This window comes from Aulonocara sp. 'chitande type north' Nkhata Bay, linkage group LG22, assembly GCF_057382095.1.
Source record: "Aulonocara sp. 'chitande type north' Nkhata Bay isolate Kocher_YH1m ecotype deep benthic linkage group LG22, A_spYH_male_GT1.1, whole genome shotgun sequence".
In the NCBI taxonomy this organism is placed as follows: Eukaryota; Metazoa; Chordata; class Actinopteri; order Cichliformes; family Cichlidae; genus Aulonocara; species Aulonocara sp. 'chitande type north' Nkhata Bay.
The window spans coordinates 27,189,054-27,214,251 of NC_141364.1; the positions used below are offsets into that span (position 1 = coordinate 27,189,054).

Sequence of the window (25,198 nt, forward strand, 5' to 3'; positions counted from 1 at the left end):
GCATATCAAAGACACTGCAGTCACCCAAAATTATTACATGCTCAGATGTCAAATGTGTGTGCATGTTGCAGGTGTTTCCTCTCATTGTTTTGATCAGTGTTAGGGTCAATACTCAGTCATTCTTGCTCATATTACACAGAACCCTTTTATTTTAAAAGTAATGCAGTACGTTACTTAATTACACCCAGGAGAAAGACATTTGTTATACTACTCGTTACGTTACTGTCATGTTAGTCTGTAAAATAATCTGCAACACACTGTATCATAATTAGCAATACAAACCTGAGGCTACAGCCCGACACACTAACACAAATCCCTATCCTAATGTGGACAGCACAAAGCAAAGATGAAAACCTTAAAGGTTTTCACAAAGAGACCTTAAAGTGATTCTACTTTAGAAACATGAACCAGTAAAAACGGAGGCTGCAAGTTGTGTGGGCTGGGGTCAGCATTTACTCAGCTTTAACATCACTCGGGGTTCTTGTTAGCTTAGTGTTAGCATGCTGCCGGAGTTTTGTTAACAGTATAATGCAGTTGTTTCTGTCCTGAAGTGGTCTCCACTTTACCATCACGCTCTCATCCTTTGAGAACTGGTTCTCGATTCACATCCCTAAATAAAGTTATTCAGTACTTAATTTAATGCAGCAGAGTTCTGGTCCTTTCTTTGAAGCTTCACATCCTGTGTAGCTGGATGGGCAGGGCCTTTGACACGAATGTGGAGTTGATAGTTGATCAATAGATATTTAAAGTGGAAATATGAAATTTGCTAATCTAAATAAAACATTTTCCGTTTTTGTTCTGTTTTTGTCTATATTTGTTTGGGAGTTTGTAAAGAGGAGTGGCTTTGTGTTCAGTAACAGAAGTAGACACATGTTAATGTGAGAAAGGTCATAGCCTCCTCATCCTCAATACACATACAGCTGACAGTTTGTTTTTTAAACATTTTCAGATTTCTTTTTCTCCAAATAATAATAGGAAAAACTATCCATCCATCCACTTCCACTTATTTAATTAATGGTCACAAGAGGCTGAAACCTTTCCCAGCCATAGGGCAGTGTATCCCTGGACAGATCACCATTCTGTGCCATGGCTAACAACAAGACCCATTCACACCTATGGGCAATTTAGAATTACCAGTTCACCCTCTAACTGGATATCTTTGGACTATTTAAGGATGCTAGAGCCGGCTGTGATCCTTTCTGGTTTTTTATTATTATTGTCCGCAATCACGGGTTTATGCATCCAGTGGGACCTTGCTGTGGCTAGAATTCTTCTCTTTGCTGTCGTAGGGATTTGGCTCAGCAATCTACATCTGCATCAAGTATCCTTCACAAATATAATTAAAACAATCCCAAAAGTTCATTCTGCTCATCTTGAGGTAGCGTTTTAAGTGGGAGAAACGTTTTGTCACTCGTCCAAGTGACTTCAGTCTTAGCTGACTGCTGGTTTCCCCAGCCTTATAAATATCACATTGAAATATCACATAATGAGCAAAACTAGCACCACTGATTAACAATGGGCCATGGGGTCAGTTTAATGATCATTAATATGCAAATTTTCTTGATTATAAATAAATGGCTGCAAGTACCATACACAGAGAGTTGGGAAATGGTTGCAATCAAAGCATTGTAAAATAGTGAAAGATGTACCCTTAGGCCTTCCCTCCTGGAGCATTCTTTAGGCGCCTTCCCATCTTTGACAAATGTCCAGCTAGGATAACCACATTTACTCAGGGCTTCTTGATATGAAGTTCTTCTGCTTTCCTAGCTTTCTCTGTGGGGATGGTGTTCTCTGTGTTGTAGCGTCCTGATGACACTCAATTGGCCCACGTTTAACCAGTGGTGCTAGTTTTGGTCGTTATGCAAATTTAATCTTTATGAGTTTGGCATAGAAATAAAGAATTCTGTCTTTAAAGAATGAATTGTAGAATACATTCTGCATTTGTAATTCATTTTTGAATTCCAATTTAATAAAGTGATTTTCAAAATTCTTTTTAAATTACCAATTCCACTCATTTCAAAATCCATTTGCCTTTCCTGTTGGCTTAGGGATTAACCTTTGGATTAGCAACTTCAACTTCCGTTGCCTACTGGTGGTGTTCAGAGGGCCCGGTGGCGCCAGTGTCTGGCAGCCTCGCCTCTGTCAGTGCGCCCCAGGGTGGCTGTGGCTACAATGTAGCTTGCCATCACCAGTGTGTGAATGGGTGGATGACTGAATGTACTGTAAAGCGCTTTGGGGTCCTTAGGGACCAAGTAAAGCACTATACAAATACAGGCCATTTACCATTTTCATCTCTCCAGACATTACACACAGACCCTTTTTGCCCACCAGGTGTCAGTTCTCTATGCTTCTTTTCCCTCTTAGGCCCTCTGTCCCCCTTTAACCATATATGAGATGACTGCTGTGTTTGGGCAATTGTCATAACATAAAAATAACAGACTATTACTAAGGCTAATTCTTAGATCACCTATTCTGGTTGTTTCCTGCTTTAACCTTTGTGCTCAGACTAGAACCTCTGTCTGAGGGGCTTTTGACATTCTTTACAGTTAAACAACTAATCTTCCAGGATGGGCGATTCTCTGCGCTCTTCTCTTCCTTCTTCAAACCTCAGGGGTTAGAATATAGTGATGTGTTGGTCGCGAATCAAACAGCTCTTAGAGCCGACTCTTTGAAGTGAACCACACGAGCCGGCTCCTTATTGGGAGCCGTGGGGGTTTTTTTTTTTTTGGTTTTTTCCCCCCCTTTCTCTCACCCTCTCTCTCTCACTTTTTTTCCGCTTCACTCCGCACGTGAGCCTTGTGCTTGCGCTGGGCAGAAGGGGGAGGGGCGGTAGTTACAATCGCAATAGCACAGGAACAGAGTGGGAGGGAGAGAGAAAGAGTGCCAGGGACAACAACGTCACATTATAAAGGTATAGTAATCATCCACAACTATTTTCGGTTGCAGATGATAAAGGATTCAGAAAGTTTATTCATGCAGGCCCATATGACAGAGAATGTGCATCTTTTTGTTTTCATATTATAATTTATGTTTAATTGTGTTGTGGTTTGCAGTGTTTTGTGTTGTTTCACTTTAAATTTGTAAAAGGAAAAAGCTGAAAATTTAAATAGTTAAAAGTTGAAATGTGAATAGTTGGTTTTTGTATTATATGATTTATTTATTACATTTTATGTGGAGTGAATAAATAAAAGCATATTTACAGTGGCCCCTAGAGACAAAGCACATACAAACTTCAAATCACGTACGAACTCTGAAGCATGTACAAACTCCAAAACACGTAAAAACTCCAAAACACGTAAAAACTCCAAAACACGTAAAAACTCCAAAACACGTAAAAACTCCAAAACACGTAAAAACTCAGAAGCACATAAAAACTCAAAACACGTACAAAACACAACAGAAGTGCTCCAGGATGCTGGGCGCAGTGTTGAGCTTTTGTTACCTAGTGGCTACACAAGCCAGCAAGTACCAACGACCGGATTTGGTGTGTGGTAATAACAGGTAAATGAACATTTTTTTTATTTTTTATTATTTGACTATATATGAATGCTTGTGTATAAATACACAAACAATACACACATGCTTTCAATTGTGTACTTTAAGTGATCTAGGTAGCTCTGTTTTGGAAGCTCAGTTCATGCTAGAAATGTGTTTTGGAGTTTGTACGCGTTTTGTCTCTAGGGGCCGCTGTATATATTTATATATAAACATATATAAATAAAACCACTTTCTTTTTTTTTACAATAGTAATTCCTTTTGTGCATAATTTTATATTATTGTTAATAATAAATTAATTAAAGCAACAAAACAACCTGAAGAGCCGGTTCGGAGCCTAAAGAGCCGGGAAACAGGAAAGGGAAATGGATTTTGAAATGCAGTTGATTAAAGTGCAATTCGAAAATGTTTTTGAAATGAAGACTTAAAAAGCATTTTAAAAATCAGTTTATTAAATTGGAATTCAAAAATGAATTTACAAATGCAGATTTTGTTCTACAATTCATTATTTAAACACAGAATCATTTATTTCGATGCGCGTGGCTCTTGTGGTCCTCCATACCACACAAAACACAGCTCTAACAAAACTACTAAAGATGGATCACGTTTCACCACAAACTACGGGAACTCTACTTTCAAGACATTTGATCTTTGAAGTCTAAAACAACTTAAAAGATCAAATATCTTCTCTTTCACTAAAAGCCATATTCTGGCCACCTACGGAGGTTTGGCTTTATTCTCTCTCTCATTTGATGCCACAATGGTTTCCATCACTCAGTGGTACTTTTAGAAAGAGATGCTGGGTACACAAGCACTACCAGTCCAGTGCTTAGAGGGCGAGGCATCAGAATTTGGTTTCTGGATGGTCTACGGTTTGCAGAACGACAGACACGCTGATGGTCTTGCATGTGATGCTTCCGAGTAAACGTTTTGTGACAGAAGCCACAGCTGAAACTTTTCTCACCAGTGTGGATCTTCATGTGAGTCTTCAAGTTTGTTTTACGACTGAATGTTTTATTGCACTCTGGGCAGCTGTAGGGTTTCTCTCCTGTGTGAATGCTCAGGTGCTGTTTCAAACTGCCACTGTGTGTGAAGGTTTTACTACAAAACGGGCAACTGAATGGTTTCTCGCCCGTGTGAGTCCTCAAGTGGTTCATTAGAGTAGACTTGTCTTTAAAACCTCGGCCACACTCAGAACAGCTAAACGGTTTCTTCTCTGTGTGAATCCCCACGTGTCTGTGCAGGTTTCCACTGTCAACAAATCTTTTCCCACACTGAGAGCAGATGAAGGGTTTCTCTCCAGTGTGGGTTCTCAGGTGCCTGTTAAGATTTCTGCGATGACCAAATTTTCTCCCACACACAAAGCAGTTGAATGGTTTCTCATCATTGTCACATTGCATCTGAGGCAGTGCAGGTTCACAGGGCTGCTCACAGTCGGCATCACTGACATCTGTGTCTGACGTCTTCTCATCAGGCTGCAGATATGGATCAGGATCTGGCCATCCGACAGAATCTTTAATGTCTTCAGTCTGGCTGTGATGAGGCTGTAAAGATCCAGGTTTTTCTTCATCCTCTTCACTCTTAACAGGGAGAGCACTAAAGGTGAACTGGGTGATATTGACTTCCTCCTGCTCCTCTTTAATGCTTGGGTCCTCCTGGTCCAGACTGGAGCTCCACTCTTGCCTCTCTTCTTCACCAACAATCACTTTTCGGATGCCTGGAGGTAAACCTGAAACACAGATATTGATATTGAGCTTGCGTTATCTTTAAACTACAAGTATTTTTATACATTGACAGTTTATTGGAGTTTGACTCTTTAGTTAGAAATAAAGAGATGATTGCTTTACATATTAACAGCATATGAAATTGACTTGTAAAGGTTTCACATCATGAGATTTCATAAGCATACATTACACAAGGCTAATATGTCAAAGGAGTTAAAGAAGAACAACAATCATCTGGTTTGGTCAAGAGAAGCAGACGGTTACACAAAACTGTACCAACAGGATAACATCCACACCAGGTGAGCAGCAGAAGACCAACACATAGCCTAAGCTAAAACTAGAGTTTACTGTCAAACACAGCAATAACGCTGATCATGTTGCAGCTACACCACAAACTGAAAAAAAGATTGTCATTAAATTGAAATTGTATTTTATATTTTGAAAATGAATTAATTTTCTTTGAAACTGTATTTTATCCTTTAAAAAGTAGCTCTCGAATAATTTCAGTTTCACTTCTCACTATTATGTTTAGGGATGGCCATGATGGCACCGGTTCTGACATAAACGGTAGTAACCAGACCGAAAAGCAGCGCACATTTCGGTGCTTTATTTCGGTGCTTTTTTTTCCTGAGCTGTGATACACTTTAGATTCTAGCCAATCATTTTACGTTTCCGAGGATAGTAGGCGGGGCCAGGTACGTACGTTCTGTTAGAGCAGAGCTACAGATTAAAAATGTCCAAGGCGAAGCGGTCAGAAGTCTGGCTGTACTTCACAGCAAAAGATGCAAACTCAGCAGCCTGCAACAAGTGCTTGAAGCTGATACTGTGATACTGTCAAAGGAGGTAACACCTCAAATCCGATGAAACACCTGGCGACGCATAGCGTTTTTTTTAAAAGCCCAGAAATGCGCTGTATTTGATAGCTTGCTGCGAGACCTCACACCGAGCACATCTACTGCGGGTGGGTTGCCTGTTATGCAACATCCCCCAAAAACACGAAGAGGAGAGTCCTGGCCCCTAGCCCTGCCAGTGTAGCAGAAATGATGACGGATGATGGTGGCAGCAGCCGTTCTTCTCTGCGTGAGTAGCTAATTTACGTTGAGTAGGCTAACCACGTTATTACATTAATGCATGTAAGGTGAACTAGCAAACATCATCATAGCTACATGCGGCTGTCCTCTTGTTTGATGGCAGATACTCCCTTCACCCTGGCTAAAAAGGCTAAAATGACCAAAGAAAAAGTGGAAAACAGTTAAACATGAGAGGTTTAGGACAAAGTTTGTGTTTTTTCCATTGTTTAAGCACTGCTTCCAGCCAAGAGTGATACCATATATGCCCCATAGCTGCAGAAAAGGCTAACATTGTTATATTTTTACAAAAAACAGCTGAACATGAGAGGTTTTTGGACCAATTTTGTGTTCTCCATTCTTTAAGCACCGGTTTGAGCACCGTTTGAGCACCGGCACCGTTTCAAAAGTACCGATTTGGCACCGGTATCGGATAAAACCTAAACGATACCCATCCCTAATTATGTTTCAGTTCTACAATTCAATTTCAGTTCCAAAATTCAGTTTTTTGGGACTTAATCTGGTTCCGGTTAATAGAACTCCATTTTACCAGCTTGTTACTGACGGGAATCTACAGCATCTTGAGCTGGATTAAGACCTCAGAAGTCATGTTGATTGACCTGCAGATAAACTCTCAGGTTGATAATAAATGTATTACATGTATAAGAACATGTTAACAAATGATAGCCGTACAGCAACTTTTATGCTTATTGTAGCTGTTAGCTAAAAACGCTAATTTAGCGTAGTTTGCCCTGGGTTCAGCTTTGACAAACAAATATGATTCCAAAGTTGTCATCTTGTACCTTCTAAGAGTCCTGTATGCTTGAGGAAACTGCTACAGTAGGGAAACATGCAAAAGAATGTCCAAACCAATGTATTTTAGGTTTATTCATGTATTACACAGCATCCCAACTCTCTAGCTAACCTAATAACTACACTAATCCGGATAAATTTGAAAACGTTTCAATTGTTTTAATCCATATTGAAAATGCTACATTCCTGTACTGCGCATGCGTGAAACGTAAGACAATTTGACCTGCATCATTTCCGTCTGCTGTTTATTTACTTTCCGGTAAGATGTCGAGGACAAATACTTTATCCAGAGCTTTCTGGAGCATGTACAAATTGATATTAATCTAATAGGGCTGTCCAAATTGAGAGCAAACAAAACAACTGCTGTAAAATGCCGTCCGTCATCTTAGTTGAATTGGTCACATGACTGCATCATATGACAAAAATATATCATCATATTCGAAAGACTCCGTTTTTGCAGTCCACACTGTGACGCGAAAACAGCATTTTCAAATTTATCCACTTTGGAGAGCATTTTCAAAAACCTCAGCTTTCCTTGACCAAAAACGCCATCTCATTGTTGACGGAAAGCCAAAACAGAGAGAAAAAGATGCATTTTCAAACGAAAACCTATTAGTGCGGAAATGGCTTGAGGCAGTTCAACAACTCCTTGGCGGCAGAGCCTCTGGGGTGGATGAGGTCCGCCCTGAGGGGGTGGTACCTGTGGATTGGCAGACCGGGGTGGTGGTGGTGCCTGTCCACATTCTCATGCTTTTCAGCCTCTTTATTCTTATGCTTGCTGTTTCACAAACAAACGGCTGCAGCTTTGCAGCTTGCAGCCACACACACACACACACACACACACACACACACACACACACACGGCCCAATACAGACTTTAAGCTGGTGAGACATGATTGCAGCTGCCATGCAGGTGCATCTGGCTTCCCTGCAGCAGCACCGCAGATCACTCCCCACCACATATTCCATTGCCCAACTGAGCCCCCCCCATTTGAGTTTACTCCAAAGATTTTTGTACTTTTGTTGTGCTTTTCTTTCTATTCTGACTTCTCTGTTATGGAAAAATATTGTTTGGCTTTTTTTTTTTGGATTACCCTGCAAATAGGACAAACAAATTTTATTTGATTAATTTACTAATCTTACTGGCTAAATTTCGTATACATAAATCCACTTTTTCTAATGCAAAACTGTTTTTTCAATGATTTATAAATGAAACCAGACAATATTTTAAAAATGTACAGCATTCTCATAATATAAAAGCAATTAAAACTATAAACTTATGCTCCTCGTGGAGCTCATCGTGGACTACAGGAGGAATGCTGACCCACATCCACCCATCTACATTAAGGGGACGGCTGGGGAGCGTGTGAGCAGCTTCAAGTTCCTGGGAGTCCACATCTCCGAGGATCTTATCTGGATGACCAACTGCTCCAAGCTGGTCAAGAAGGCTCACCAGTGCCTCTTCTTGAGGACTCTGAGGAAGAACCACCTGTCCTCAGACATCCTGGTGAACTTCTATCGTTGCACCATCGAGAGCATCCTGACCAACTGTATAACAGTCTAGTACGGGAACTGCTCTGCCTCGGACCAGAAGGCGTTGCAGAGGGTTGTGAAGACTGCCCAGCGCATCGCCGGAGCACCACTTCCTGCCATAAAGGACATCTACAGGAAGCGGTGTCTGAAAAGGGCTGGGAAAATCATCAAAGACCCCAGTCACCCATCACATGGACTCTTCACCCTCCTGCCCTCTGGGAGGCGCTACAGGAGCCTCCGGACTAAGACCACCAGGTACCGGAACAGCTTCTTCTCCACAGCTGTCAGACTCATGAACTCTGCCTCCTGACATCTGACCCACATTAACACATGGACTGGACATACACACACCCACACACACCCACAACCACCCACAACCACCCACACACACACACACACACACACACACACACACACACACACACACACACACACACACACACACACACACACACACACACACACAGGACAACTGTACCCTCAAACACACAATAATAACATGGACTGAACCACCACTCACAACCACTAGCACTTTATATAGCCTCTTAACTGCACTACTGTATAGTTCTGTGTAAATAATCATACGATCATTTTTAATTCTATAACTGTTTACAATTTGCGTAGTTCCCATTTCTGTATATCTCAGATTTCTGTAAAGTTCTTTATTTCATATTCTGTATAGTTTTTTTTTCATATTTATATCCTGTTCATAGCCTGTACATAGCTTGTACTCACTACAGCCTGTACATACTTGTAGCATATTCACAACATACTTCATACTGTGTACATATAACATACCGTAATAGACCCATTTCTGTAATATACTTACATATCTCTATTATTGCTAATATATATTGTAATATATCTATATCATGGCTAAAGCACTTCTGAATGGCTGCAAACTGCATTTCGTTGCCCTGTACCTGTGCATGTGCAATGACAATAAAGTTGAATTCTATTCTATTCCTTGTTTGGTATCTTCTTAGACTTGTTATAATTGTTATTACACGAAACACTCTGTAACACTGTCTTCTGCTCGTTTAATTCTGAAATGTTTGAACTGCTAATTAAGACAGAGAACCCCCACCACACAAAAGTACGCATATTGAGAAACGGCTCCGGATTAACAAGAATGCGAGTATGTACTTGTGTACTTGAGAAACGCCCAGTGAAATGCAGAAAGCACAGAAACTGATAACTGCTGGCACCAGGACCGATGCTGTCAGAACAGCGTCAGGAACTGTTTCAGTTAAGATCTAACTTAATACAGTCCTCCGCTCTCCTCCTAGTACGCTATGTACGCAAGTAGGAGCTAAGAGGAAGTGACGTAAAATAAGAGAAAGGAAAAGCTGAAATTAGCACGATGCTAACGTTAGCTTAGCAGCTCCGTTTCTAGCAACAGGAATTAAACTAACCTCCTCTTCTCGCCTCCATTTCCGCTTTTAATTCCACATCCGGCGGTTAACTATGTCAGCCCCCCTCTATTCTGTCCACAGAACCGAACTCTGGAGGACTTTCTGGCTCTGCGGTTCAATCTGCTAACGGAGGGTGGGTCAAGTCCTCTGAAGTGTCAGTTACTACTTCCGGGACACTTTTAAAAATAAAGCTACAATGACGCGAAATAAAAGTATGTTTCCGGCGTGATTACAACAACTGGTACATCATACTGCAAAAATTGGTCAAATGCAGTATCACTGATACCAAGTACAATGCTAATACTTTTTACTTATGAAAGTAAAGGGTTATTATATCCAGATATTTTCATACTCACATGTTTGATGTTTTTTTTTCTTGGTTGCATAAAATATCTTTTGTTCCTTGCTTTTGTTCGGTTTATTTTATATTTCCATTCTATTCCTCTACTTTGGTTTCTGTGTTTCTTTAACTCCTCTGTTTCCTCACAGACTGTCATGTCTCTCTCTATATTTTGTCTTCTGTCTATGTCAACTTTGTGTATCTTAGTCCTGGTTTCTATGTTTGTTACCTTGTATGTTATATTAAGTTTTGCGTTCCCTTACTTGTTACTCTTGATTTGTCCGTGCTGTCTCCACCCCTAATTAGCCTCTTGTGTATAGAGATTGAAAATGTGACGTCATTTCCGGGGTAAAACCGCAAAGGATTGTAGGTACGAGTGGCAAGCGGTACTAGCGCACGCAGGCTTTCACATGAAAACAGTCACACAGCGATAAAAAGAAACACAAAGAATGGCAAGAAGCTGTAGTATTATTAACTGCAATAGCCGGTCGCATGACAGCCATGGGAAGCCAACGGGTAAAGAGATCAGTCTTTATCGAATTCCGTCGTGGAAGAGAAATTGTTCAAGCCATGTTTCCGAAGTAACAAAGAGCCGACGGATGGCCTGGATTGCAGCCATTCAAAGACCAAATATAACGTTCCAGAGCACTCCAGCTCACATGTTAGTCTGCTCCAAGCATTTCCACAAAGGTAAGTCTTCTGTTATAGTTATTACGTAATTAATCATAACATCATTGTTGATGTAGGTCACAAATAAGTCTTATATTGATTTGAATTAAATTTGTTGCGCTATGCTGCTTTGTTCACTGTGGCTTTGCGGGCTAATATTTGTTGTGTTTTGTAGGAAAACCAGAATACAAAATGCTGGAATGCGATCCAGACTGGACACCCTCTATCATCCTGGGTCATACAGAGTTTAAAGCTGCTACCACAGCGAGATTTGATCAGTTAAGAGAGAGAGCAATATCAAAACGGCCACGAAAAGTCTCTCCCTGGCACTGTGTCACTGCTCAGTGCCAAGCGAGGATCTGTTATGACTCGGCCTCTCCAGCCAGCAGCTCCGACTTCCTTCTGGAGCGTCATCCGCATATCGTGGGTTTCTGTCACGGCGATAGCCAGCTGCCGTGCTCGAGTGGTAGACTGGGTTCTCCTGGCATATTGCCTGCGTTCGCCAGCTTACACGCCAGTCTGACCTCGCTGCGGCGAGTGACAATTCTCCAGCCTAGTGTAGCCTATTCTGTCTGGCGTGTTGCCCGCAGTGCGCTGTTACATACCTGTTACAATACCTGATGGGCTGGGCTTTTGTCAAAATGTGTGTAACTGTTAATATAGGCCGTTATTAAATTGATTGCTAATGCAACCATATGGTACATTGACCTCTGAGGAAATTTTAGATGGCACTCATCATCAGAAAGGTTGCCGACCCCTGATTTAGAGCAAGCAATAACACAGTTGTCAAGGGGCCTGGGAACCAGTACATGGGAGTGGACCCAAATGCAGACACAATCGAGACAGCAATTTTAACAAAGCTTTACTGAGTACACAGGGATTCAAAATCATGGAATGTGGGAACATAGCGAAAGTCTCTGCTGGAAAAGCACTGAAACAGAGGGAGAGAGAGAGATTGGATACAAAGCGAGGAAAGAGCTGTACTGGGCAAACCCCAAAAAGTTAATTCTGTTCATCTGGACATAGCGTTTTAAGTGGGAGAAACGTTTAGTCACTCATCCAAGTGACTTCTTCCATCTCAGCCGAGTGGAAGTTTCCTCAACCTTATAAACAGTACATTTGCACAATGACTGAAATTCACCACCACTGGTGAACAATGGGCTGTGAGGTCAGTTCATTAATATGCAAATGGTTATGACTATTGATCTTCAACCACTGATTAAAGACCGCCGATCAGTGACCATTGATTAATGGCCATAAGTACCATTCACAGAGAGTTGGGGAGTGGCTGCAATCACAGCACTGCAAGATGGCGAATGATGTACTCTTGGGCCCTGTAGCGTAACTCTTCGGTCCTTCTTTGCTTATTCTGCAGAACGTAAAGTTTCTGACTCGAGCCTTTCTTGGATAGCTTCTATGCTTTATGCCTAACCTGTCTCCCACTGAAAACTCTACGTCCAGATGAACAGAATGAACACTTTGGTAATTATTTAGCTGTAACATGATAGGACAAAAAAAAGCAGCTATGAATGGTCTAAAAACAAATGCCGATTGCAAGAGCTGGTAAATGACTAGAGCCAAATTGGAACCAAATTGGATGAGACTGACTTCCTCAGCCTGAACAAAAGTAAAGCAGAAATTATTTTATTTGATAACCCATCCTGTGAGACTGATAAAACATCACCATTGGTCTTTTAGTTTCTTACTGTCATTTGGTTGCAAAGAACCTTGGTGTGACTTTTGACACTGTTTTATCACATTAGCTCTGTTGTTAAGACCAGTTTCTTTCAACTGAGGCTTCTCAGTTAATAGTTTAATATGTGCATTGAAGGACATGTCCTGGTCAAAAATGGCTCCAAGATTCCTCACAGTGTTACTGGAGACCAAGGTAATACCATCCATTGTAAGCATCTGGTTAGATACAGGATTTCTAAGATTTTTTGATGAAATACAATAACCTCAATTTTATCTGAATTTACAAGCAGAAAACTAGAGGTCATACTGGTCTTTATGGCTTTTAGACATTCCTGCAGTTTAACGAACTGGTGTGTGTTATCTGGATTTATGGATAGATAAAGTTGGATATAATCTCCATACGAGTGAAACTGTATGGTATGCGATCTAATGATACTGCCTAAGGGAAGCATGAATAACGTAAACAGAATTGGTCCAAGTGGAACTCCATAATTATCCTTAGTGTGTAAAAAGGACTCAGCATTTACATTTAGATAAGATAACATAAGAATCTATATCGCAATATAATGCATTTTCGGTAAATTCAGTGAATAGTTTATATAATCACCACATCAAAAGTACTATTTCTCATATACATTTAAATGAAATGATCAGTAATGAAATAAATATGGGCCTTACCTGGCATTATCCTATAGCAACACACACTAGATGACTCCATGCGGTCACGCAGGTGCTTTCCTCAGGCCTTAAGCTAACATTACTGCTCCTGTATGGTTGTTAGGAAACCAGCCTATCTGCAAACGACAACTGCAGATGTCCAGTCTGTGAAGAGCACAGTTAAGCTCATAAAGGTATATGTTGTTCAGCTCCTCCACATATCTGTTGTTGTTTGGTGGGTGGTGACTATACCATGGAAAGTATTGCAAATCATCATCTAAAGCAGGGGTGGCCAACTCCAGGCCTTGAGAGCTGGTGTCCTGCAGGTTTTTAGATGTGTAAATGGCTAAATTACCTCCTCAACATTTCTTGAAGTTCTCCAGAGGCCTGGTAATGAACTAATTATTTGATTCAGGTGTGTTGACCCAGGGTGACATCTAAAACCTGAAGGGCACTGGCTCTCGAGGCCTGGAGTTTGCCACCCCGGATCTAAAGCAATGGAAAAATATTGCAGTAAACGGTAATTTTTGCAACAGCACAAAATACATGAGTATAATCGTCTATCATCTAATATATTTTCGTCATTTGCACAGCCCTGATTCAACCACAATCTGTCAATCTGAAGACCCTTCACACACTGGAGTGCCAGTTCACTTGCCCGTTCTGTGAGAAAGGGTTCTTGCACATGACTCGGCAAATGGCCATCCACATGGTGAAAAGCAGTTGCAGGGCATGCAACAAATAGTTCACTTGACTGTCAGGCTTAAAGCAGCAAAAGTGCTGCGGTGAGCAGCTGGAGCTGGACAATGGTCGAACAGACTGTGCAGACCAAGAACCCAGAGAAAAAAAACATTTTCCTGCCATGAGTGTGAGAACAGCCTGAAATATCACATGAGGAATCAGACTGGAGAGAAGCAAATCAAACTCCATTTGTGAGAAAGGTTTCACAGTGAATGCAGTACTGAACAAACATCTGACTACTCAATCATTTGTTAAACCCTTCAGTTACCACTTTTGCAGTGAGGAAGATATCTGGAAAGACATATTACTCAGCACACAGATTATTTCTTAATCTGCAGAAAAATCTTCATACAGTCTCAAACATAAAGTGACATATCCAGTGGCTGAAGCTGAGCTGCAGGAAGGAAGGTTCACACAAGACTGACTTCATACATGAGTCTATAGAATAAACCACAGACAAAAAAGAGATACAGGAACATATGGAAGGCAAGAAGGACGTGCGGAATAAACTGAGACCAAGAACAGACACAACTGGCCAGTAAGCAGACTGAACATTCTTATGTGGTTTGTAGTGACACATTTGGTTCATTTGCAGTTCACTTGGATTTTTATCTGTGTGAAAACAAACCTAACCATGGGTAAAAGCTACAAGTTTACAAACTTGTAGGTCTGAAAACACCCTTAGATTCCAAACAGGAAACAGAGTTCCTCAGTCTCGGTTTCCCTCTGAGATTATCTGATTCTGAACGTTTTTATTTCTTTGTGGGGGAAAAGTAAAAGTTGACCTGGCTTTTAGACCACACTGAGGAAGTGAATATGCTGCTGAGCCTCTTTCAGTGGAGTGTTTGGAGTTTGGAGTGTTCAGATAAATGTTCAAAATTCCAGGGTAATTCTGAATAGTCATTCATCTCTAAAATTCTTTAGAAAGCTTTTTCACTTGATCCAGAGTGCACCAGATGTAGTGAGATATTCATTCCCAGCTTATTTGTGAAAACATGAAGCTGACTTAGCAAATGGAATGATCAAAAATGCAGCTGTCCATCAGATGGCGCTCTGTTACAGATTCAGAATACCTTAATAATCCCTAAGGAAATTACATAAATTATGTTTATCTCAGATTATAATTACTGATCAGTTCCTGATTAATTTATATTCAAACAGCTGTTAAGTGTTTGAATAAGAATAAAATGTGTATGTTTTTCTGTCATATACTCATAGACTTAGGGTGTGATTTGTAAAAACAGGGAGCACTGGGATTGGTTTAGTGGACTTTCAGTGGGAGTAGTGTTTCATCGCTCTAGGTGATGTCTTCAGTCTCTAAACCACAGTGCTCCCTTGTACTCTGTACCTGTCACAGCATATTGCTGTTGATAAACCTAGCACAAAAAGTAAGGACATTTGTCTTTGGCTGATTACTTCTTTGTTGTAACAATGCTTCTTGGCAACACATTTTATATTGTTGGAACACAACAATAAACAAGAGTAAATCAGCTGTTTGACTCTAGCAAAGAAGTTTTTCATGGGCTCAGGCCACATACTCAACTCTGCGAAGCAACCCACAAATGCATTTTCTAACCCTAACCCTAAGTGGCACCATTTAAGGGGAAATAAACAGGCTTTCCAACAATATAGGATTTATTGCGTTTCACAGAAGCATTGTTACGATAAAGTAATAAACAAACAAACAAAATTACCTTGCTTTTGGTGTTAACTTTAAAATAATTAAGAACAAATACAGAATAATTAGGATTATTATAACTTTAATCATAAACAGCTTTGGCATGGACACTGTAACATATTTTCTTTAAATAATATGCACAGTACTCTTCACATTTTCTTCTTTAGGCACATAAAACCCAGTCAATCATAATGCCAGCGTTGGCATACAGAAAATATTTATGCCAACATTTGAACACAAAAAGAACACAACACAGTTTGGAAAGTACGGGCAGGGCGGCGCCCATCGGCAGCAGACTTTCCAGGTTGGCAGTTCATTATGCTGCCGGGTCGTTATCGCATATTTATTAACTTGTGAATAATGACTGACTGTCAGATTAGGGTTGACCTGTCTAAACAGCTGTACCTTCACGCAATGCCAATGAACAGTGAATTTCCTTAGACTCTTTTCACTGCAAATTCCTGCATGATGCCTCTTTTTAAAATTTAATTACCGTAATTTTCACGCAGAAACAGCAGCACCTATAGCTTAATAGATATCACTTAGCTTAAAAATCACAAGTTAATGTCTTAGATAATATAATATATACTTTGACATAACTTGTGTTACATAGCACTACAGTCTTTTCGATTCGATTACACTGTATTATCGTTTATAATTATGTCTGTTAGAATTCACAGACGGCCTGTATTTCATGAATTCTACACTTTCTACTTTAAATTTAAAGTGGTGTATTTTTTAATTTGTTTTAATGCGCTCTTACTGTAGCGTAGAGCTGCCACCCAGGCAAAAGAAAAATAGAGCTATATCACGTTATAACCTGAAAAGTTTGTTTTTCTAACGTTATACTTTTCATGTTTGTTCAATATACTATCAGTACAATATACTTTTCACGTTTGAACAACACAATATCACTTTATTAAAGTATACATAATTATCACGTTTTAGCAAAAACATTTTAGGTTCTTACAATATCAATATTATAACGTACTAACGCTTTCTTTTGTCTGAGTGGCAGCTCTACGCTGTACCATTATTCTTTCACAATATTAAATATGTTTGTTATCGATCCATCAGTTGACTGGGTGACTGACTGATGACGCTGTTTGTAGCTTCCTCTGCAGCTCTATCTTTAGCTCCTCCCCCCCGCCCGACCAGCTGATCTTTGTTGTAGTACGTCACGTCGTGCCCCCCTCCCTCCCCGTCATGTGAAGATTTATTTATTTTCTCCTCCTCGCCCCTGCGCCTGTTATCGCCGAGAAGCACCGTACAACCACAGCGGGACACCGCGACCACAGAAGGCCAAGTATTAGGGCCGCAGGGCCGGGAGGAGCGGGACGGAACCGCCGCTGACCCCGGAGGCGACATGACTGCGGAGTAGCGAGCAAAAGGACGCCGCTGCGCCTGCTGGTGAGCCGGAGGAGGAGGAGGATGGTGGTGAATGGTGGATGGTCTGATGGAGGTGCAGCTGCAGGTGGAGCGGCTCCTCGAGCCTTCGCCGCGGCAGCAGAGCCGCTGAACGCACCTGGAGCTGGACAAAATAATGTGAACACTCTGCAACTCCCTGGCCTTCATCGTTAACATCATCATTTATGATTATGATGACGGGATCCAGTCACGTGGCTCTGGCCTGACCGACGCTACCTTCTCTTCCAGCGGCCCACAGACACAATGTCCGGGCCGGCTGGACCGGCACTGGCTGCGGAGCCTGGGCTTGGGCCGGAGCTGCCGGACCTGAGCCACCTGACGGAGGAGGAGCGCAGCATCATCCTGTCGGTGATGGAGAGGCAGAAGGAGGAGGAGACGAAGGAAAAGAGCATGCTCAAGTAAGATTATTGATTATGGAATCAGCTGGTGTTCAGAGAAAATAAAAGCATCAGTGAGCATTTTAATTAAAAAACCTCAGCAGCTGCAGCAGGAAGGTTTAAGAAGTTGACCTCTCCAGATCGTCAGTGGCAGAAGCAGACTGCAGGTGTTCAGGCAGCAACGGAAGAAAAAAAGTGAAGATAAAATAAAGTAAAGATTTAAAAGCTGCTCATAAATTTGGCGTTTACTTAAAAACAAAACCGATTAAACTAATCAGAAATGGTTATACCCACACAGCACGCTGGTCTGGCCTGGATCACCGTCAGCCAGCAGTGGCTGACGTCTGGCATGCTGAGTGGTATGTCATCCAGATATGGGCCAGGCCTGGCATAGTTGTCACTGTTTAAGTGATGGCATGCCGTATCTGGCTCGATTGTGGTTTGGTTTATGTGGCCCAGGCTCATAGAAAACGGGTCTGGCCCAGATCTATCATCAAGCTGGCACTTCTGACTGACTGGTGTCATGGCAGGGTGTATTCCAACCAGATGTGGGCCAGGTCTGGCATTGATAGCACTATTCATGTTCCTAATTTCCTATTTTAGTTTGAAGACCCAAATCCCATGTTGCAAACATTTCAAATGCAGGTTTGACAGGTTTGTGAGTGTACACTTTATCCAAAACCTAGTGAAGGTTTACTCATGTTTACCACTGGGTGGCTGTAGCTCAGGAGGTAGAGCAGGTTACCTACTGATCGGAAGGTTAGTGGTTCAATCTCCCTAGCTTCTCCTATCTGCATGTCAAGAGTGTGAATGTGTATTAATGTAGTTAGGACGTACTCAGTTGATAGAAAGGATGTGATTGAGTGAATGTGGCATGTTGTGTTCAGTGCCTTCCGTAATCCGGCAGAGTAGAAAAGCACTTTATAAGAATCGTTCTTCATGTTACTTTGCAGTATTATGTTCCGGCACGTTGTTATTACATGGCTTGATTAAGGTACACATTAGGCTTACATCTAGTGCCAGAGCTGAAACTGTTCTGGGTCAGTACAGGACCACCAGTTTGTCTGCAACTGGCCTTGTGCGGGCCATCATTCTTTGCGGTATGTGGGCCATGTGTAAGCACATTGTGCGGGCCAGATCCGGGCCATACCAATTTTGCTATGTGGGTATTAGAATAACTGCTTAATGCAATCATTAATCTAATTCACTCCCCTATAAAATTTTGCTGTATGTCAGGTTAGGCTGATTGATGAACTGTTTCACTGATCACTTTTAATTGGGTTGATATTGAGCTCACAGAGAAGAAGCTGTTTCTAAGTTTCATTTGAGGGACCTGTACTGATTGGCAGAGAACAACAGATCCTTCAGGTGAGAACAAGGATGTGATTGGGAGGGCAGAGAGTGGCCAGCTATCTTCTGAGCTGTGCTCATTGATCTGCTGAAGCTGTGATATAAATATGCCAGAAGATGCTACTGCTAATCTTTTAGCGTGCTGGCATAAAGATTAGCAGTAGCATCTTTTGACCCAGGTTGTTTTTCCTGAGCATTGTCAGGAAGTGACATAATTGCTCTGCCTCTTTGGTGTTTTCTGAGATGTTTTAGAATGAAATTAAACTTCTTTACACCAAAATAAAGGGGAACCATGTGAAGGTCACTGGGAAATATTTTTAGTGATCAAACTGGTCTGAATGTGGTGCACAGACTGAAGTGAGTTAGAACTTTCTGCTGAAAGCAGTCAGTATTTAAGGAATGAATACTCCCCCCTTCACAGAGCAACACAGTCCACTGAAATGTCTTCATTTTTGACATAATAATAAAATCAAATAGGCTGGTGATCTGCATATTAAACAGAGGTTCATTGGTTCATTCAGCAGATCAGTTTCACCAGTAACTGGAAAATGTTTTTGTAATGATCAATCAGCCTTTTATTGTGTTATTTATTATAGACTGGTTCTCATAGTGGTGAAGAGAGAGCTGAGCATAAAAGCAAATCTCTCAATTTACCGGTCGATCTACGTCCCTACCCTCACCTATGGTCACGAGCTGTAGGTAGTGACCGAAAGAATGAGATCGCGGATACAAGCGGCGGAAATGAGCTTCCTCCGAAGGGTGGCTGGACTCTCACTTAGAGATAGGGTGAGAAGTTCAGCCATCCGGGAGGGGCTCAGAGTAGAGCCGCTGCTCCTCCACATCGAAAGGAGCCTGTTGAGGTGATTCAGGCATCTGACAAGGATGCCTCCTGGGCGCCTCCTGGAGGAGGTGTTCCGGCAGACCCAGCATCCATTTACCATAAATGCATCCTTGAAGAGTTGTTTGTAATTTTTGTGTCTCCTCACACATCAGAGTGTTGTCCTGATCTACATACAGTAAATGTTTATACATTCACTCGAGAAGGTCACCAGATAAATGTGAAAGCTCATCAGATAATAGATGAATAATTTTAAGTCACATTTTTATGTCATGTTGAAATTTTTTGGAATCTTTGCTCAAATCCTTCATGACGTGTTTTTAATGTAAAATCTTCCAAATGAACTGCGGCCATCTCAGTGTGGTTCATCCTGTTCGAGGAGGTTTTGATGAGACAGCGGTGGCAGACTGAGCTAATTGAGACAGGCTTGGTATGAGTACAGATCCTACAGAATGAGGACTGGCGTGTTCAGTTTGATTGTGCAGGGTGCAGATGGAGCTGGTTTTCACTGTTTCTCTGTACAGTGCTGTGCTGCAGTAGAATAAGTAGTGTCTGTCAGAATTTTTCCCAGAATGCTTTGCTGTATTTCTGGTGGATATTGTAGGTTTTACAGGCTTGCTGGTTCTTAACAGTCTGTCTCTCGAGTTTACTGTAACTGCAGACTAAATCCAGTTATCCCATTAGTGTGGGTGTTGCTTGGTGGATGAGGGGGTTTGTGGTTTAACAGGGATCAGAGCATCTGGTGGTTTTGGGCCGTCTGAGGACTGTAGCTATCTGTGAGGTGCTGTAACCACGTGTGGCCTCCAGATGTCACTGCAGAGTCACTGAGGTCAAAGGGTTTCAAAGCAGTCTTTGTGAACACATCTGACACAGTTTTATTTTAGTCTGTTTAAAATGTTTAGTTTGTGTGGGCCCTTTCATCAGTGAAGTCAAACCGAGCATCTTACTGTCCTCACTGTGTGTTGGATGTTTTTTTTCTTTTGTTGTTTTAAGCCCCTACATTGCCTGTCACTTACTGCCTATCCCAAGCATGATTAGCTTTGAAAGTTTTGTTTGTTTGTTTTGCTTTTTTGTTTGTGGTTTGTTTGGTGTGTGTCACAAGTATGAGCCAATCAGCAATGACTTCTATGTAAACATTGCTGTGTTAAAGAGATGGCACACACTGTAGACCAGCTGCCAACCTTTCAGGGCAGGACAGGGCAGACATCGCAACACTTTCATGATTTTATTGCCAGCATGTGATTAGACCATAAATCACAGACCTCCCGACTCTCAGCTTGCGGACTCTTATGGAGCTGCTGTGACATCATGTCAGGCCTTGGCCAAGCCTGCATCATGACTGTTGACCGTGTGCATTTACTTATTTTATTGTTTCATTCATATTTTGTTCATTTTGCTTTTATGTTTGATTTTCAGTTAAGAACTGGTGAAGTGACAGGAACACTAATAAAATCATTTCAATGAATCCTTTGTTTGTTTGCTCGGTTTGTTTACCTTTATGGTTGGCCAAACCAACAAACAAACTGTTTCAGCTGTGTGTGCTACTGGATGAGTTGTTGCATTCTGACGCATCCTGGTGGTGGCAGAAGAGAACTGAATTAATCCCGTTTCAGCAGCTCGATGTCTCATTCTGTTTCTGCTTATTTGAAGTAGAGCCCTGTGTGGGACTGTTTTTTTTGTTTTGTTTTGTTTTTTTAAAATCCCTCTTCCTCTGAATTTCTGACCATTACCACCCACTCCGTCCGTCTGTGTCCAATCCTGCCCGCACCCACAGACTTATTGATATTTATCTTTCACATGATGTCAGAGCTACTAGGACTCACCCTCCTTGAGGGCAAAACAGTACTTCAGTCCTTTGCCCTCCAGCCATCCATCAAACGTCCGCACATTTAACTTAAACAAAATGCCATTTAGTTTCTGTGCTATCAGATGCACTAATCAGCATTTATTTACAGCTGCCAGAAGGATGTAGAGTATGGCATGTGAGTACATCTGCTAGCCGTGCCTTACAGGCCAAATCCCACCAATACCTGCTTCTCCACAGCAACATGATAATAATGTGACAAATTAATACTACCAGAACTTTTCTGACACTACACTGTAAATGTACGAGTCAACAAAATATAAGATTTACATGTGGTAGTTCGTTTAAGCGAACTATGTAGCACTTACCTTTGCTTTAACAACAAACAGTTTCTTTCTCTTCACCTCCTACACACTGCATTATTTACCTAGATCAGAAGTACCTGTAGCTTTTGAAAGCTTTCGTCCTGGCAGCAGCAGAAGGTGAGGGATTCTCTACAAGATGCATGTAGATGTTATCGAACTGGAGCCTTTATGAGAGGCATCGCCACTTTCAGGGATTTAAATAAAGCGTCTCTCCATGTCTTCATTTTTCTTCAATCAATTGATTATCCAGTTAATCTTGGGTTGAGACAGGTGAAAAAAACAACACTTTTGTCCTGCAGTACTATCAACTGTAATGTCTTGCCCACTGGGGTAGTGAGTTGGTCACGTGAACCACATTATAAACGCGCTATGATTAATGCATGTGTATGTGGCACTTTATGTCCAGCGCTTTACTTTCTTTATTTTATAACTTTTCCAAATATCCATCTTTCCACTCTTTTCTTTAGTTTTAGACTCTCCAATCTGAATTTTGTTACCAACAGCAGTTGCACTCTTCGTCCTGCTAACAATTTTGAGACCAACTGTTGCCCACGGCAACCTTAAAACCCCCCACTCCTGCGAGATTTGCGTTGGGTGGGATCCCAGTCCCAATGCAGGGCTCTAATTTAAAGCTTCAGTTTCAGTTTGTTTCTGTTATGATTTTGTTTTTATATTATTCCATGATTAATTATATCACTGACATCATCATCATCATCATCATCATCGCCATCATGTCTATGTCTGCAGGGAGCAGGAGGAAGTGAAACCTCCCTCGTCCTCGTAAGTACCTCATCTCCCAGAGTGCACTCCCTTAGCCACGCCTCTTTTCCTCAATAAGCTATTTCTTGTGTCCCACGCTGCCCCTCCCACCCACTGATGTGCTTCCTGTCAGCTGACTGTGTGTATTACCTGGACAGGTGGAATCCATTCTCAGGGTTCAGTCAGTTGGTCAGTAACGTTGCCACCAACGTGTCCGAAGTTCTGCAGGTTAAAAGTCCAACAGACAACGAGCTGCAGATGTGAGTAAACCCAGAGGCTTACCTGAGCACAGGTGTTTGTGTCTCACCTGAGCCTCAGTTCAGGTAGACACCTGATGCTGTGTTTATTCATCATGTCGCAGTCTGACACTGAAGGTCCAAATCCAATCGTACATGCCTGGCTTCGCCTCTTTAATGAACCAAACAAGGACCAGCTCACTGGTCCTTTAGACTTCAGTACAAGTTTAGCATATGTCACCCTCTGACCTCTCCTCTCTCTAAAAACCTCCTCCTCACAGGAAGTTACATCAGCAGTTTGAGATGTATAAAGACCACATGAAGAAGCTGGGTGAGGAGTCTCCAGAGGCTCAGACAGCACGGGCAGAGTCTCCAACCTGCGGGATCTGTCGCAAGACCAAGTTTGCCGATGGCTGTGGCCGAGCATGCTGCTACTGCCAGAGTCGTTTCTGCGGCCGCTGTGGGGGGCGTGTCTCCTTGAGAGCCAATAAGGTTGGTCTATGAGTGCATTTTTGCTGTGGACATTGCTGAATATCTGGGGTCATTTTCAGTTTAATTATTTTTTTCAGTGACAGTTTAACAACTCTAGATCGTCTGAAATGAAACGATTAAATGTCAGACTGTTAGCTTTGATTTGATTGACACAGGCTGGATACTGTGCATAAAAGCAACAGCAATTCATAAGTGGTAAATGAAATGTTTATACAGCCATGGTCTGGATGCGTTTGGTATTGTCCCTCAGGTAGCTCTGCTTTGATACGGTAAAATGGAAATGTTACTTAAGATCAGACTCACAAAGTTTCAGCACCACTGTCACTGCTTTGAGTCATCTGCCCACTTATGTATAAATCAAGATTGCTACCATCAACTATCACAACTGTGCCCTGTACTACAAAATGCCCTGTACTCACCCTAACACTGGAGATCAGGATAAGTGTTCACACGAAGCTGATTATCAACTCAGCATTTAACCTGTGCATTCACATGAAAGGGATGGTGCTGCAGCATCTGATCAATCTAAAAGGGGCATTTTGCAGGTCACAGGACTCTTCTTCCACAGAAAATGATCCCTATGAGTGCCACCTACTCTAGACATGTTCTAGCTGGTGATTAAATATTTTTAAAGAATCTAAAAACAGAATTCAATACAAATTTGATACGAGGTCAGCAGGTGCAGTGCAGGTTTTTTGTTTTAGGATCAGATTTTAATGCTTTGAATCTTCCTACCAAGCTATTCTCGACTCTGTGGCACCATTAAAAACCAGGCAGCTCAAGGCTAAAACCGAGCCGTGGTTTAATGACACCACTCGGGCTGTGAGGAGGCAGTGTTGTAGAGCTGAACGCAGATGGAAGAGGGACAAACTGCAGGTGTCTCTTCAAATCTTAAAGGACTGGTGGTGTCTCTATCAGGATACAGTCAAGGAGGCTAAAAGGGAATACTTTTAATACAAGACAATTTCCTCCAACAGTTATAATCCACGTGTGTTATTTAACTCCATCAACTTAGTTTTAAATGCTCCACAAAGTGGCTGTTTGGAAGCCTCTCATAAACTATCTAAGGATTTTGTGTTGGGTTTTTTTATTAATGAGAAGATAGCAGCTACGTGGGCTCTCATCTCTGCCCCTGAATCTGACCCCTCCGTCTCGATCCCTTGCTCTGCTGTTTTTGACCAGTTTGAGCCTGTAACTCTTTCTTTTTTAGAGGATGTGGTTGGTCATCTGAGGCCCTGTTTGTCTCCAAATGATCCTGTCCCTTGACAATTTTTTAAAAAGATTTTGCCTCGCACAGACTGTTCTTACTATTATAAACAGCCGTTTAATGTCTGGTGTAGTCCCTGCTTATTTTAAGCAGGAAGTAGTACAACCCCTTCTTAAGAAACCCCCCCTGGACCACACTGTATTGACTAACCACAGGCCTATCTCCAAGCTGACTTTACTGTCTAAAATCTTAGAGAAAATTGTACATTCCCAATTGATTGATTTAAGAAAAAATGAGAATAGTATCCTGAGTCAGCACTCTTAAAGGTTTTTAATGATATCTTCCCTACCTGTGATTCTGGTAATCATGTTGTTCTTGTCCTCCTTGACCTAACAGCTGCTTTTGACTCTGTAGACCACAACATTTTACTGTCTCGTTTACACCGTCTTGCAGGCATTCGTGGTACTACTTTGAATGGGTTTAGGTCTTATCTTTCTGATCAAACTTAGTGTTAA

General features: G+C 41.6%; 3 protein-coding genes across 21 annotated transcripts in view; 2 read left to right on the top strand and 1 right to left on the bottom strand.

Moving 5' to 3' along the window:
- Window positions 1-1,989, top strand: part of jtb (jumping translocation breakpoint) — a 13,233-nt gene extending 11,244 nt beyond the window's left edge. For both annotated transcript variants that reach the window (XM_086279396.1, XM_086279395.1), the window contains exon 6: window positions 1-1,989. This exon is cut by the window's left edge and continues 672 nt beyond it. The gene's annotated coding sequence lies outside the window, so the exon portion shown is untranslated.
- The window catches only part of LOC147304349 (uncharacterized), a 14,390-nt gene extending 672 nt beyond the window's left edge, over window positions 1-13,718 (bottom strand). Inside the window, exons 1-2 of one of the 2 annotated variants that reach the window (XM_086279393.1) lie at window positions 13,430-13,718; window positions 1-5,224 (exon numbers count right to left, since the gene is read on the bottom strand). The exon at window positions 1-5,224 is cut by the window's left edge and continues 672 nt beyond it. In XM_086279393.1, the coding sequence (XP_086135519.1) occupies window positions 4,266-5,224; window positions 13,430-13,469 (999 nt within the window). In that variant the 5' untranslated portion in view covers window positions 13,470-13,718 and the 3' untranslated portion in view covers window positions 1-4,265. Of the gene's footprint in view, window positions 5,225-10,047; window positions 10,199-13,429 lie in introns of those variants that run through there. The other variant, XM_086279394.1, reaches the window with a different exon arrangement.
- A 3,334-nt stretch (window positions 13,719-17,052) lies between these two features.
- The window catches only part of LOC147304350 (regulating synaptic membrane exocytosis protein 2-like), a 64,057-nt gene continuing 55,911 nt past the window's right edge, over window positions 17,053-25,198 (top strand). For 6 of the 17 annotated variants that reach the window (XM_086279592.1, XM_086279582.1, XM_086279579.1 and 3 more), the window contains exons 1-4: window positions 17,054-17,653; window positions 22,737-22,769; window positions 22,907-23,008; window positions 23,266-23,476. In XM_086279592.1, the coding sequence (XP_086135718.1) occupies window positions 17,499-17,653; window positions 22,737-22,769; window positions 22,907-23,008; window positions 23,266-23,476 (501 nt within the window). In that variant the 5' untranslated portion in view covers window positions 17,054-17,498. Of the gene's footprint in view, window positions 17,654-22,736; window positions 22,770-22,906; window positions 23,009-23,265; window positions 23,477-25,198 lie in introns of all 17 variants that reach the window. The other 11 variants (XM_086279587.1, XM_086279589.1, XM_086279590.1 and 8 more) reach the window with 6 other exon arrangements.